Source organism: Juglans regia, chromosome 11 (assembly GCF_001411555.2).
Source record: "Juglans regia cultivar Chandler chromosome 11, Walnut 2.0, whole genome shotgun sequence".
Lineage (NCBI taxonomy): Eukaryota > Viridiplantae > Streptophyta > Magnoliopsida > Fagales > Juglandaceae > Juglans > Juglans regia.
The window spans coordinates 21,952,771-21,968,046 of NC_049911.1; the positions used below are offsets into that span (position 1 = coordinate 21,952,771).

At 35.7% G+C, this 15,276-nt stretch overlaps 1 protein-coding gene across 1 annotated transcript; it reads left to right on the forward strand.

Moving 5' to 3' along the window:
- The first annotated feature begins 279 nt into the window (after positions 1-279).
- Positions 280-624, forward strand: LOC109017389. The gene has a single exon (XM_018999678.1). It carries the CDS (start codon positions 280-282, stop codon positions 622-624), a length of 345 nt encoding a protein of 114 aa, XP_018855223.1.
- The last annotated feature ends 14,652 nt before the right edge of the window (positions 625-15,276 follow it).

The following is a 15,276-nucleotide window of genomic DNA, read 5'->3' on the forward strand; positions in this document are numbered from 1 at the left end:
AGGAACAAGGTGAGTAAAGAGAGGTTGGAGATGGCCTCAACCACATGGTATCAGCTATGGAATAGGAGAAATGCTCTCATTTTTAAAAACTAGTTTATGTATCCTGATATTCTGGCGAGGCAAGTTCAGGCCGAACTATCTCTATTTAAGGAAACCAATAGATCAGTTCAAAGAGTGCAGCAGATTCTATTGAGAGAGGTTCTGACCTGAAGGGAAGCCGCCTGCTTGGCCTTATGTCAAAGTGAACTTTGATGCAGCCTTCAAAAAGAAGAGGGAAGGATGGGTTTGGGTGTTATCATCAGAGATTCAATCGGCAGGGTACAAGCAGTGGTGACAGGCCCAAAGGATCATATCTCCTCAACTGCCCAGGCTGAAAGTGTTGCTCTTCTTAGAGCTATGAATCTTTGCACAGAGCTTGGCTTCAACCAAGTTTGTTTTGAAGGGTATGCTAAGGCAATAGTGGATGCAGTAAACTCCAAAGGTGAAGACAACTCGTGGATTGGCCAAATGATAGAGGATATGGAACTGTTAACGAGAAGGAATCAAGCTTGGAGTCCGAGGTTTGTTCAAAGGACAGCAAACAGAGTTGCTCATATGGCTGCCAAATTAGCGGGATGGCTGTGAAAAGGCTTGGCTCAAGGATGGCCCTCCCGAGGTCTGGAATGTAGCATTAGGAGAGGCAGCCTTGTGTGATGTATTGTAACATGTTTAATGAATTAGTTTCTCCTTTCAAAAAAAAATGTCCCTTCAGTTTCTCTACCCGTGCGTTCATTTCTTCCTTTCTCCAACCGATTTACTCCTTTCCAAGTATTAAAATCCAACTGAAATTTTGTTAGGATGGTGCAGTGTAGAAGAAAGGGAGTTGCAGTGATGTTCATCGAGTAATGCAGCATAATTGTATAAGGCATTTTATAGATAAAACCATGTGCAAGGCACATGTTCATTAATAGAAGTGTTAAGTCTGTTGATAAGTGTTGTTTTTATGTTATTTTTATCACTCTTTTATTTATGAAAAATATCATTTTCCCTTCAATACTATTGATTTTATTTTATTTCTACATATTTTTATTTATTTTCTTGGATTTGAAGGAATGAGAAGATTTAGTGCAAAAGAATAGCATTTTGGTACAAAAGAAGAGACTGCGGATCCACACCAATGAGAGGCAGCGAGATCTGAAGAGAGCCGATGAGATTTAGGCGAGGAGCCTTGTACTGTGGTTAGCCAAGGGAATAATCATTCCTCTCGATAGGCGAGGAGACCCAATGGCAATCAAAATAGGCGAGCAGCTTTACCGCTCGATAGGTTGGCGAGAGGAGTCTTTCATCCCGCTCGGGAGTCTTTCCACTCGTTAGGCGAGAAGAGAGTCATGTGGCCTTTGTGACCTCCACACCCGTTCATTTCTGACCTCCACGCCCGCCAGTTTTATTCAGCGCACACAGCATCTATCCGATGGGATCTTCCTGAGTTCCGTAATCAATTTACTAACTACCAAATATTCCCGAGTCCCGTAATTCTGATATTCTTGGGATAATTTCCTTTTATGTTAACAAATTTTTTTAAAAATTATTTTTTAGATTTTTAGGCTAGATTGTAGCCACATTTATTTTGTTTCTGAGTTTGAGTTTTGACATCTATTTAATCTCGTCTTATGGGATGAATAGGGAGTCTGGGTTCATAATCTTAGTTTTAGTTTTGAGTTTTAGAGAGTCTGAGTTTAGGTTTCGATAGTTCAGAGTTTATTATTTGAGTTTCTTTCAAGGAGACAGATTTGGGGGAGCAAAGGCGAGACCTGCATGTTTCATCAACTGACTTCAATGAAGAACACCAATTTTACTCTTTTTCTTTTTAATTTCATTATGATCTAATTTTATTTTCTAGAACTTTGATGTAGCCTAGCATTGAACACACAATTTATATTCTAAATCATTTTATTTTCAATATTTCCATGATTGAGTGTTTATTCCTTATTCTTAATACTTACAATTTTTTATCTAACTATTGTTCGATCTTTTGGATTGCAATGAGACCAAGAGGCGATTTGTGATTAAAGCTCTAGAATTAAACATCATTAGTTGAGTGAAAGCAGAGAGGTTTTATTGCGACTAGTGTGATTTTCAATAAGAATCCAAAGAATTTAATTAGTCTCTAATTAGTTAAATTCACATAAAGATATGGAGTTATTAGTTGGAGATAGTTTTGGTATTATTCAAGAGAAAATATTGAATAGTTAAGGGATTTTTATCATCAACTTGGGATAATTGAGATTCTATAACAAGGAAGAATAAATTGTGTGGGATTTGTTAGATGAAGTCAAATACTCTAGATCTATTCTCATTATTTTTTTTAAATCTTAATTTTAATATTCTTTTCTTCGATTTAATTTAGATAAACCATTCTTCAAATTTTAGTTTTCCAAATAGTAATTAATTTAGTCAATTTCAATACTCAATAGCATAATTATTCCACGTGGGTTCGATTATCATTTCTTTAAAACACTTTACAACTTGATACGATTATATGTACTTCCAGATTATATTTTTATGCGAACATCTGTTTTAGCCTTACTTACAAATAGGAAGTTACAATATTGCAATCAGTTGATAACAAAAATAACTAACTCATTTCACATGAGACTTGAAAAACCTAACTAACTCATTTCACGTGAGACTTGCATAAAAACCTAGGAAACTTAATAGAAAATCATCTGAAGTCTTAATACAGAAATCACTTTCTTGGAGGTTTTGATCCCTCGAATGATTAGAAGTCATTTTCTTTCTTGTTTTCTTGTTCAAGTTACTAGCATCCTGTAACGAATTTCTTCAAGGAGGAAGATTGCGTAGGTAAGCTTCTATGATTCTAGCTTCTAATTTTGGGATTTCAAATCTAAGGATTTAACCTAGGGTTTTTTCAAAGTTTCTACTTGTATTTCAGCCTAGAACCCTTCTGATTTTCTCTTCCATTTCTTGTTTGGTGCTTGGTTTCGCATCTTGAAATGGGAACCAAGTCAGGTAATACTCCATTTCCTCAAAATTTCATGTGAATTGAACTATGTGTGCACCAAACCCATGCCATGTGTTTGGGATTTTTCGAAACCCTGTGTTGGCCGAATGATTAGTATTTCCTAGGCCGATTTCTCATTGTTCCTCTTACATTTGTTCTTGTCGAGAGATAACCAAGTAGATCAAGGAAAAATTTTGGGATGGTTGTGCTCTATTTTGTTCCCAACCGTGTCCATGTAAGGCATTTTGGTGTAATTATTTCTTGTGTTTCCCTTGAGTTTGAACCATATTTTTAACTATAATAAGTCCTTGTGTATGTGTTAAATTAAGGAAATTGAGATTGGTAATTTTAAATATGATTTCCTCAAAGTTTATGGCCTAGGTGAGCCACTAAGAAATTTTAGTGGAACTAGTAAGCTTGCTTGAGAATATGAGACCCGCCGAGTGTTATGCCTACTATTATGCAATGTTTTCAAAAAATGTGATGCTTTTCTCAAGTTTTCTACAACTCTAGTATTGTTTAATTTTGAAGTTGGGATTTGTGATTGAATGAAAGGAGTTAAAATGTAAGAATGCACTAAGGCTGCTAGCTGTCCATGTAGTGCAGAATTTTCTGCTATGCGTTTTGTTATGGGGCTTAAACCAGCCCATTTCATCCCCTTTGTTCAATTGCATCTTTTGCTCAACCAAAGTTAATTTTTTTGTATGAAAAAACATTGAAAACAAGTGACAAAAACCAACCCTCTTGTGAGCTTTGGCCCTTTGTTGAATTGACCTTCCACATGATATTACAAAGCTGTCAAATGTCCTTTTAGAAGAAAGTTTCAGACTTGTAGCGTTTCTTTGTTCCTTTCCATTTCTTAAATAAATTCCTACCATTTTTACATTCATAACACATGATTCCCATCTATCATTCATGTAGAAAATAATGGCCTTTAATGGACAACAAGCATGTTATTGGTCGCTTTCATGAGTTTCTTTAAAATGTTTGAAATGAGGATATTAATTTTTTGGCTTAGTGCCATGTATGGTGGGTAGTTGAATGGGTTAACGTCGTACTTTGTAGATAATGTTCATTAAGTGGGAAGCAATTAAGGAAAACACTTTAATTCCTTCTAGGGATTAAAGTGAGCGTTCATTGAGGGTGTTGGTTGGGGAAGCTTAAAGTGAGATAGATATTGATGTGTTTATTCCATTTCATTTAAATAGGAGTTTCTTTTCAAGTTCAAAGGAACCCACTAGTAAATCGCAGGTAAGTAACCACAACCATGCTCCTCACAACCTTTGCTTCTATAAAATGCTTTCTTTGCTCAAAGGCATCTTTCTGACGAAAGTTAAATGTATATATGTATAAGCCTTCTTGATAGCCATTTTCAAGCATCCTCTGAATTATAAATGTGTGTATATGTATAATGTAAGGCATGCACATTCAAGGTCAGACCAAGAGATTTATCATGCATATATTTTCTTGAAAGCTAGTGATTTTCCTTATTGTATATGTATCGCAAGAAACGCATTCTTATGAAAGAAAGTGCATGTTGCATTTGATTAAGGATGATGAAAATGCTATGAATGGAAAGAAAGGAAAGAAAAAGGAATGAAAGTTTTATGTATGAAAATACTTAATGGCTAACGACTGAACGAAATGGTACCCAAGGAAAGGGGCATATTGCAATGTCAGATCAGTCCCATTGGTAGTGCATCCAACGGCACCATCCTAACTAAAAGATTTACTAACCTGTGGCCACAGGCAGAGATCAGGTCCAAAAGACCACTAACCTTAACACATAGGGCATAATAGTGTGTACTGGCCAAAGGAAAGTGAAACTAATTTTGAATGCTTGTGTAATGTGTTATGTTAATAAGTGTTTTAAGCTTGTATGACTTTTCAAAAGAAAAGAGTACACAATGTATATTATTTAAACTTCTTGGTGTACTACTTACTGAGTATTAGACTCACCTTTGTTTTAAATGGTTTAAAACGTTCAGGAAATGTTGAAGAAGAAGCTGTGGAGCAAGACATCGCTAGGGAGAGGGAGCTGGATGCCTAGTCTACCTTCAGCCTGTGTTGGGTCTATTTATAATGTTAGAAGTTTTATTTTGGTTGGTTGTAAAAACTATTGTGACATGTATTTTTAAGACTAGGCCTCATTTGTTTTCAAAAAACATCTCATCTAATTATTACAACTTTCCCAACTTCCAATACAAAATAAAATAAACAATTTAACTTTTTCAAATCTCAAAACAAAAATAATATTAAAAAATATATTAACTTTTTCAAATCTCACAATACTTTATTCAACTTTTTAACTTTAAACTCATCTCATCTCTGAAAACAAACGACCCATAAATGTTTTGTGAACCAGTAGATGTGTTTACCTAGGAGATGACTATAGTTTTAACTTGTATTTAATGGGATCGTCCCATATTTTGATAAATAGGTTATTTTGGTACTTTGAAAAAAGATAGAAATGGGGAAGGTCCCTTTTCAAAATTTTAGTTTGCGATACAGCTCCCCTTTTCATAAACTATTGCCATGTTATCAAAAGAAAATCTAATCATAGGATGAAAAGTAGCAAACCATCCTACTCTAGTGCGGGGTTGTTACACACATGAAGACTTAAGAATGTTGTAGGTTCTGATTTCTCGGCAAAGTCAATGTTAACTGAATTTTTTGCAACAAATCGAGTAGATAGAAATTCCTGCAATCTGTTATACAAAGAATTTCCTAAATCTTTTGTTGGGAACCAACAACACAAAATATGACTCCAAGAAAGAAAATGAGTGTGATAGGGTGGATTATTACTAAAATCCATTTGAAGGTGAAAGATATTATCTACGAATATTGTTTAATCACATCAGAGGCCCTTTATCATTTAATCATATCAAAACAGTTAATGGTATCATTGCACCAACATTTCGCAAGGTAGCTACTTTGCATGGCTTCAAGGCTACAAAGGAACTTTGGGATCATTTTGAAGAAGATATGTCAACTGATTTTCAAACAGATGGTACAAGAACAACTTATGCAAGAACAAAAGTCTTACGAAGTATTTCTTCTACACTTGAATCAATAGGAAAGAATATTAACATGTTTCATCTTTTAAATTATGATGTTTCTTTTGATATAGACCAATCTATCTCTAAAGAGATCAATCAAGAATTAGTAGTTGCAATTCCAGAGGAGGATCTTTTAGCATCAATGACTCTTAATTATTAACAACTACATGCATACAATGAAATCCTACAAAACGTTTTCCCAAATGAAGCTGCTGTATTTTAATTGATGGCTTGGGTGGTACAGGTAGAACATTCCAATATAAAGCATTTCTTGCTAAATTCAAATCTAAACAACTAATTAGGGGTGGGCAGTGGGGCCTCGCACCCCGCTGCACCGCCCCCGCCCAGATTCAATTCTGCATATGCGAGGGGTGGGCGGCCCCGCTAGCACCAGATGCCTCCAATGGAGGCAGGGCATGGAAGGAGCTAAACCCCGCTCCGTTTTTCCCCCGCCCAGCATAATATATAATATATATATAAAAACACTCCATAAGTGAAACGACGTCATTTTGTCCATGCCAAACTCTCTCGCGCTCTCTTTGTGTCTCCCTTTCTTGATCTCTTCTCTCTTTCTTTCTCTCTCTCGCATGAGCAAGCCATCTGACAACTGAGACTCGTCGTCGCTTCGTCCATCGTTTGTTGCGCCAAAGGTAAGACTCCTTACTCCAAACCTTGATTGGAACATAGATTTGTTTTTTTTTTTTTTAAGTTTTGGATTGGAAATTGGAGGAAGGATGGGTTCAATCGGAGATGAAGGATGAGAATGATTGTGAATTTGTGTGTTGTGGATTCTGATTTGTGCATGTGTTTGAAATTGAATGAATTTGTGTGGTGTGTGCATTGTGTTTGATTTTTTTTTTTTTTTTTTTTTTTTTTTTTAGTTTGTAGGTTTTTGGATTTGCAACCCTAAATTAGTATAGGGTCCAAATTCGAAACCCTAAATAAATTGATTTAAGGGTTTCAATCCGAAACCCTAAATTCATTTAGGTGTTTCCCCCTAAAATTTCAAATTAGGGTTTCAATGGAAACCCCTAAATATTGGTAGGGGTTTGATTATTTTTTTTAGAAACAAAATGGTTTTGAATCTTTGATGACCAATTTTTTGTTTCTTTTAATACATTTAGCTAAAAAAAATTCTTTCGTTTAAAACTCTTAGAACTAGAAGAACATTTTTTTTAATTGTTTGGTGTATTGTTACGTTTTTTTTATGTCTTGTGTTGGCTTTGCACTTTGCCTTATTTTTTCATGTGTGGTATATCATTATGATTTTTTTATGTCTTGTGTTGCTTGATTTTATAATTTTTTATTGTGTTAGAAAATCAGGAATGTCTTCTCAAAGAGATTTCAATGATAGCTCTCCTACCCCTACCAGTACCCCTACCCCAAAACCTAACCCTATTCCAACCCATGGGAGTACACCTTGCCCTGCTCTCAAGCCCACATAGGGCTAGAAACCTGTTTCCATAGTTTGGTCTCTCTTTACCAAACTATAGGGTGGTGACCCCAATAACCCCCAAGCTAAATGTAATTACTGTGAAAAAATATATGAATGTCACTATAGGAAACATGGTACATCCCAATTAAAGGTCCATTTAGAGGAACAATACAAGAAGAGTCCAATATTAAGATCCTTACAGGAGAAGAGCCAATCAAGACTAGATATTGGTCTAAAAAAAATGAGGATAGAAGTAGTGGGGTCCAACATTGAAGGGGTATACGAAGTATAATCCCGATAAGTGTAGAATGAAGTTAGCTCGTATGGTTATCATAGAAGAGCTACCTTTTCAGTTTGTGGAGGGAAGAGGATTCTAAGAACTTGTCCAAGAATTGAAACCTAGATTTAGCATCATTCTCGCCACACTGTGGCAAAAGATATTAAGAAGATGTACATAAAAGATAAAGATGTTTGAGGGGACAATTGGCGGGTTTGGTAGTTTGCCTCACTACCGATACTTGGACTTCTCTCCAAAATATGAATTACATGTCTTTGACTATGCATTTTGTTGATTCTGATTGGATTCTTCACAAAAATATTATTAAGTTTTGTCAACTAACGATCACAAGGGTGAGACGATTGAGAAGGCCTTGGACGCCGCAATAAAGGAGTGGGGGTTGGCACGGGTTTTGACAGTTTCGGTTGATAATACATCGTCTAATGATATCGCCTTGGGATATCTAGAGACTTATCTTAGAAAGGCAAATAAGACATTCTTGGGTGGTGAATATTTGCATGTTAGATGTGTTGCACATATCTTGAATATAATTGTGACTGAGGGGTTGAAAGATGTTGATGACTAGGTTGCACGAGTTAGAATGGCTGTGAGATTTTTGAGGCCTTCTCCTTTTAAATTGGAGAAATTCAAGGTTGCTACGAAGACTGCGGGCATAACATCGAAGAAGGGGTCTTTATACTAATGATCCTGCCAGATGGAACTCAACCTTCTTGATGTTGAAGGTGGCCCAAGAATATAAGGCAGCCTTTCAATTATTGGGTGATGAAGATATTCAATATGTCAAATACTTTGATGAGCACAGGGGATTAGGAAAGCTTAACGATGATGATTGGGAGGTAGTTTCTACTTTTGTTGATTTTCTCAGACTTTTTTACGATGTCACATTGAAGTTATCTGGTTCTTTATACCCTACATCCCATGAGTTTTGTCAACAAATATGTAGGGTGAAAAAAGAATTAGACAATATGTGTAAGGATTCCAATCTAAGGACGAGGGGGATGGCATTGACCATGAGGGTCAAATATGACAAGTATTTGGGAGATTTGAGTAGACTAAATATTTTGTTATATGTGGCTATTATTCTTGATCCTTGTCTGAAAATTTCAGACATGTTATATGGTTTGGGACTTGCGCACGATCAGGCATAGGCTAATCTTATTAGTGATAAGGTCCGAGATACCCTGGCTAAATTGTATGATGAGTTTAATGCGATTAAGGGTGGTACTGCATCTACTACACCTACACCTACCCCATTGCCTCCTCCAGACACGGGGCCAAAAAGAAGCGTAGATACCAAGACCCTCACATAGAATCTCACACTAGTCCGTCAATCTACAGAGGTGGTTTCGGAGTTAGACAACTATTTTTCAGGGATCTTATTCTAAATGATGATGATTTCGATATATTAGGATGGTGGAAGGCGGCAGCAAAGAAGTATCTCATCCTTTCTGAGATGGCCCACAATATTTTGGCCATTCCTATTAGCATTATTGCCTCAGAGTCAGCCTTTAGTACTGAATGGCACATATTAGATCTTTTTCATAGTTCATTGTCTCCTACAACTGTGGAGGCATTGATATACACACAGAGTTGGATGATGAAAAAGAATATTCATGTTCCGGATGTTTTAAATTTTAAGGAGACCGACGAGGAGGAGGGTGTTGATTAGTATGGATCTAGACCACCTGGTAATTGTTATTTTTATTTTATTATTTTGATTTATTTATATTCATTTCGATTTCATCGGTATTAATGTAGTATTAATTGTTGTAGCAACACATGAGATGACTCAAACGACGTCTACCTCCGCTGTAATATGAATATGTGCTCAAACCTCAAATCTCAATGAGTTAATAAAAAACTACCTGCCCTGGCCGCCCCAAATGCCACAGTCAAAGACTCAAATAGCTCTATCTTTAGAATATTGAGATTTGAATTATTTGTACGTATTATGTATTCAATGATTTGTAGTGTTGATACAATGCCCTTTGGACACTTTTATGTTTGTAATTTTGTAATTGTTTAGCCTTTCAATTTTGTAATAGCTTAGTTATTATTATTAGTTTATTAGGTAGACTAGTAGTCTATAGTAGTACTTCATTTGCTCTAAATTGGTAAATTTGTATCATGTATATATTATTTTTATTCATGTAACTTTTTTTTTTAACTTGTTTTTTAACTTGTTTTTTTTTTTTTTACTTCTAATTTTATGGGCCCAAAAGGGTCTAGAAGTTGTTTTTGGGCCTAAAAGAAAAAGCTCCTGGGCCATTTTTGGCCCAGTAGGGGGTGGACGGATTGACCCTCCACCTGCACCCCATTATCTGGGATGGGTACCCCGCCCCCGCTCCACCTGCACCCCGTTATCTGGGATGGGGTACCCCACCCCAGCAGTGTGGGGGTGGGGGGCGGGCTACCCAACCCTGTAGGGGGCGGGTAGCAACCCTACAACTAATTGCACTCACAACTGCATCATCTAATGTTGCAGCATCTATTTTAGCTGGAGGTCGAACAACACATTTGCGGTTCAAAATTCTATTAGATGTCGAAAAAAATAGCACATGTCGTGTTAGCAAATAGGGAGCCATTGCCAGATTGTTATGTATTTCAAGATTGATCATATGAGATGAAGCACCTATGTCCAGAAAAGAATTAATAAAAGCATTAGATAAAATGTTGCAAGATGTAAATAATTTAGAATTACAATTTGGTGGCAAAATTGTAGTATTTGGTGGAGATTTTTGTCAGGTTTTGCCAGTAGTTCGTAAAGGCACAAGACAAGAATAGATTAATGCTAGCTTAGCTGCTTCTTATCTATGGCCTATGTTGAAAAAAAATTACGTTAAGTGAAAATATGCGAGCAAGGTTAGATCCAAATTTTTCAAATTATTTGTTACAAGTCAGCAATGGAACAACACCAATTACTATTGAAGAAAAGATCAGCATTTCCAATGAAATGCTCATTCCTTATACCAACGAGCTTGACTCTTTGAATTGTTTGATTGATGTTGTTTTTCAAGATATATGCAGTTATTTACAAAACTTGTTACAGATGACCAATCGAGCTATATTAACACTGAAAAATAATGTTACGCTCATCCAAATATTTCCTAGTGAACTTACTCATTATTATAGCTTTGATGAAATAATAGATACATCTAAACAAGGTATTATGGAAGACTTATTAAATACATTGAAACCGAATGAACTTCTAGCTCATGAATTATTACTTGAAAGAAATTGCCCCGTCATGTTGCTCAGAAACATTGATCCTTCTGAAGGCTTATGTAATGGAACACGTTTGATTTGTCGCAACTTTAATCACAATGTCATTGATGTAGAAATTGCAATTGGTCACTATAGTGGGAAAAGAGTTTTCATACCAAGGATTCCATTCCTACCACATACAGATGAAAACAGTGGATTCTCATTCAAGAGAACACAATTCCCTACCAGACTAAGTTTTGCTATGACAATAAATAAATCACAAGGGCGGATATTAGATTTTGTTGAAATATACTTGTCTCAACCTATATTCTTTTATGGCGAATTATATGTGGCCTTATCAAGAGCCAAAAATGCTAGCTCAATAAAAATTCTCATAAGGCCAATATCAAGTGATGAATCTGAAGAGAGCTATACCAAAAATATTGTTTATAGAGATTTATTAGAATTGACACTCTTGACATGAGCTTACATAGGTAATACATTTGCAATAAATTATTCTTGATTATGTAAAATTTTATTTTATTTTTGTCTATTGTTATTATTCTCTTCTATTATAATTTATTCTAATTATTTCATCAAATATAAATTTCTTTCACTAATATATTCTTTTGTCTTATGCATAGGTCCTTCAACATGTGAACCATCTATAAATCAATCAAAAATATTATTCCCACTATAATGATTTGGAAAGTTAAAATGATTGTAGCAGAAAAATAGCCAAAACTTACTGCGCAAAACTCAGCAACAAAGTATCAAAAGTTAACATTGATTGATCGTGAGGTATTACACATGTTATAAAACAATCAAATTCCATGTTGTATTCATTTATAAAATATATTTAAAATAAATAAATATAAACCTTACAAAACGCCATGCTCTTCATTCCATTCTAAAAATATTAGATCTCTTTATTGTCCAAACCTAACCTTGCAATAAGTTTTATATGTACTAAAGATTATATATCATATGCTTTACAGGGCAATCGGCTGCAAGCAATCATGTTTGACAAAGATATAGATTTGTGTGATGATACATTGCACATCTTTCGATCTTACCACATCAGCAACGCATATGTCAAGCTGCTGGATCTAAAACATAAAATTGAAACGCATCCATACCAGTGGATTCTAAATTCTAGAAAAATTATTGAGAATATACCAGACGATGATGAACCATTGCAGCCACCTGAATATAATCTTATCCCCTTCACTGACTTACATAATTACAAAAACACAAATGCTGAAATAGGTATTTTTCACTTCATCATGTCAATTTCTTTCAAAACTTTATTCATTTCTAACTAACAAAATTTGTACAGTTTTAATTAGATCTCGTAGTTGTTGCTATACACATAAAGCCACCTAGAGAGATAACTATAATGCGTGGGCCCACATTGATTCAAGAAATATATATGATTAAAAGTATTTCGCAACATTTTGAACGCTTTAATTGAATCTTTCATATTTTACTTCCCAATATTAATTTTTTACATATTCTTATTTAAGTTTTACAACCTTAGGCCTATTTGCCTTACAATGTCGGGCCAGTTTGTTCATGTTGAATGTCAAACAATTTCAAACATTATTGGAGCTAAGCTAGTGATTCTTGCAACATGTCTAAAAGTTGGTTCTTATAATGGTATCTTCAATAAACAACAGTAGTTTCATTTGTTATATATTATATGCTTCTAAGATTAATAACATATCATTACAATCCAGGACTCTCTCTTCCATCATGACCAACAAGTGTTTTTATCATTGAACCTCTTATTTCTGTTGCAACGTAATTGTGCCAATGGTAATCTATTAATATATATCAAAATATATATCCTATAATAACATTATTTTTTTATTAGTACTTTCTACCCTTACTGATTTATATGCAAATTTTAAGGAAAACACTTAAAGATTCACTGCTTGAAGAAATTTTAGAAAATTGATTACATGATCCATCAGCATCAGCTTCAATTGTTAGTGTTCACTCCATAATCAAGATTGATGATGTTGCTAGCTTCCTCAAGAGTTTACAACCCATGACAGTAACATTCTGCTTTTACCAAATTGTTACACTTTATGTACAAACATATAAATATAATAGGCTATCTATTTTCTATTTTAATACAATTTCCTTCAAAATATTTTCATATTTGCATCCACTTAAGATACATATTTGTTTCCATTTTCATATAGAAACCAAACTTTTGGATTCAAGGAAAAATCTTTGCAATTGATCTCCATCAAGTCTTCTTTTATATGTCTTGCTGGATGCAACAAAGAGACACGATACAAAGACAATGAAAATTTCCTATGTTATCATTGCAAAAATATGAGCAACACACATCCACGGTAAATATGTTTCCTTCATATTTTTTTTTTTTTAATAAAAGAAACTAATCTCAATAAACATAAGTGCCAATTACATCAATTCACAACCAGAAATCGAGTAATGCAACTACCTCATTTCTTTTGTGACAATAGGTAAGATACATGAGGGGCATGTTTCAAGATCATATAGATCCTATGTGCATTCAAGAGTAGATTTTGCTAGGTGATGTGCTGCCATGTTAGCTTTTCGGTATGTATGAGCTACTGACCAACAAGCAAAGGAATTAAGTACCACCCTTGCATCTTCCACCAGGCAGCCACCCAAACTCCAGTTCTTTGTGTGATGATTCATTAAATCCACTACTTGCTTTGAATCCCCCTCCAACAAACAGTGTGTTATGCCAAACTCTTTGCAAAAAACTGCTGCTAGGAGTATGCCATAAGCTTCAGCATCGAAAGGGGTTCCTTTGAAGGATTTGTGTGCCTGTAGGCTTCCAATAAAGAAACCTTGGTGATCTCTAATGAGCACTCCAATTCCTATATGCCCTTCCTTTTGATTTACAGCCGCATCCCAGTTGACTTTAAAGGAACCAACTTCTAGCTTTGACCACTTTGGAGTCTCTACATGAGCTGTGAGCTTGACAACTAGCTCCTCTGTGAGAGTTTCCCAGTATGATACTAGTTCTGCCTTGGCTAGTTGGTGGAGAGCATTTGGATGTTTGAAATCTTTACCATGAAGAGTATTGTTCCTTCTAGTCCATATGCCCCTCATAGTAGCTGCCACTTCTTCAAGTTCCTCTAAACTAAGCATCTCTACCAGTCTTGACCAGATATCAAAGATCAAATCACTTTGAAAGGATAGTTTTTGCACCTTTTTCACTCCCTGACCCAACACATCCTTTGCAGCAATGCAGCCCCATAGAACATGTCCAGAAGTTTCTGGCTCCTGCTTACAGATCAGACATGAACTATATTCCACAACTTTCCTCCTTCTCAGATTTGCTAGAGTTGGTAGGGCCTCCTTGCATGCTCTCCATAAAAACATTTTGGTAGCAGGGGTTACTCTCAACTTCCAAATAGCCTTCCAAGCTTGTTTTTCATTAGTTTTGCCTGAGGTCTCCCCTTCTAGACTACACTCCAAACTTTTACTGAGGTGATATCCACTCTTGACAGTATATCTCCCATTTGTAGTAAATTGCCAAACTAATTAGTCCTCTCTCCCCCCAAGGCTAATTGGTATTGATTTAATATCATCAATTTCCTGTTGGGTGAAGAGCTCTTGGAGAAAATATTCCTTCCACTGCTGCACTTGGGGATCAATCAAATCACAAACCTTTTCACACCAACAATCCACATCTCGGATGGACTGAATCTTATATGGAGGGGAGAAGGGTAGCCATTTATCTAACCATATATTGACTTGTTGTCCATTCCCCACCCTCCATGTGAGACCTTCCTTTAACAGCCTTAGGCCTGCATGGATACCTCTCCAGGCAAAAGATGGTCATGTCCCCACTTTGGCTTCTAAAAGCCCCACTTTGTTGAAATACTTCTGCTGAAGAACCCTGGCCACCAGAGAGTTTGGGTTTTGTAAAATTCTCCAACCTTGCTTGGAAAGTAAGGCTAGATTAAAACTCCTCAAATCTCGAAACCCAATCCCTCCCATGTCTTTACTGAAGCTGAGCTGTTTCCAATTGACCCACTAAATTTTGGAGCTATCTTCATTAAAGCCCCACCAGAATTTCCTGAGTAAATGATTTATTTTATTAGTGATGGAGGCTGGTATCAAAAACATACCCATGGCATAGGTAGGTATGGCTTGAAGGACTGCTTTGAGGAGAACTTCCTTCCCTGCTGCAGAGAGAAATTTGTTTTTCCAGTTTGTAACTCGACTCCATGTCCTATCAATTAGAGAATGGAATGATGCCACCTTT

What these genes read in the sequence shown, in the direction of transcription:
- LOC109017389 (XM_018999678.1), top strand. Translation starts at nt 280, where the DNA reads ATGGGTTTGGGTGTTATCATCAGAGATTCAATCGGCAGGGTACAAGCA.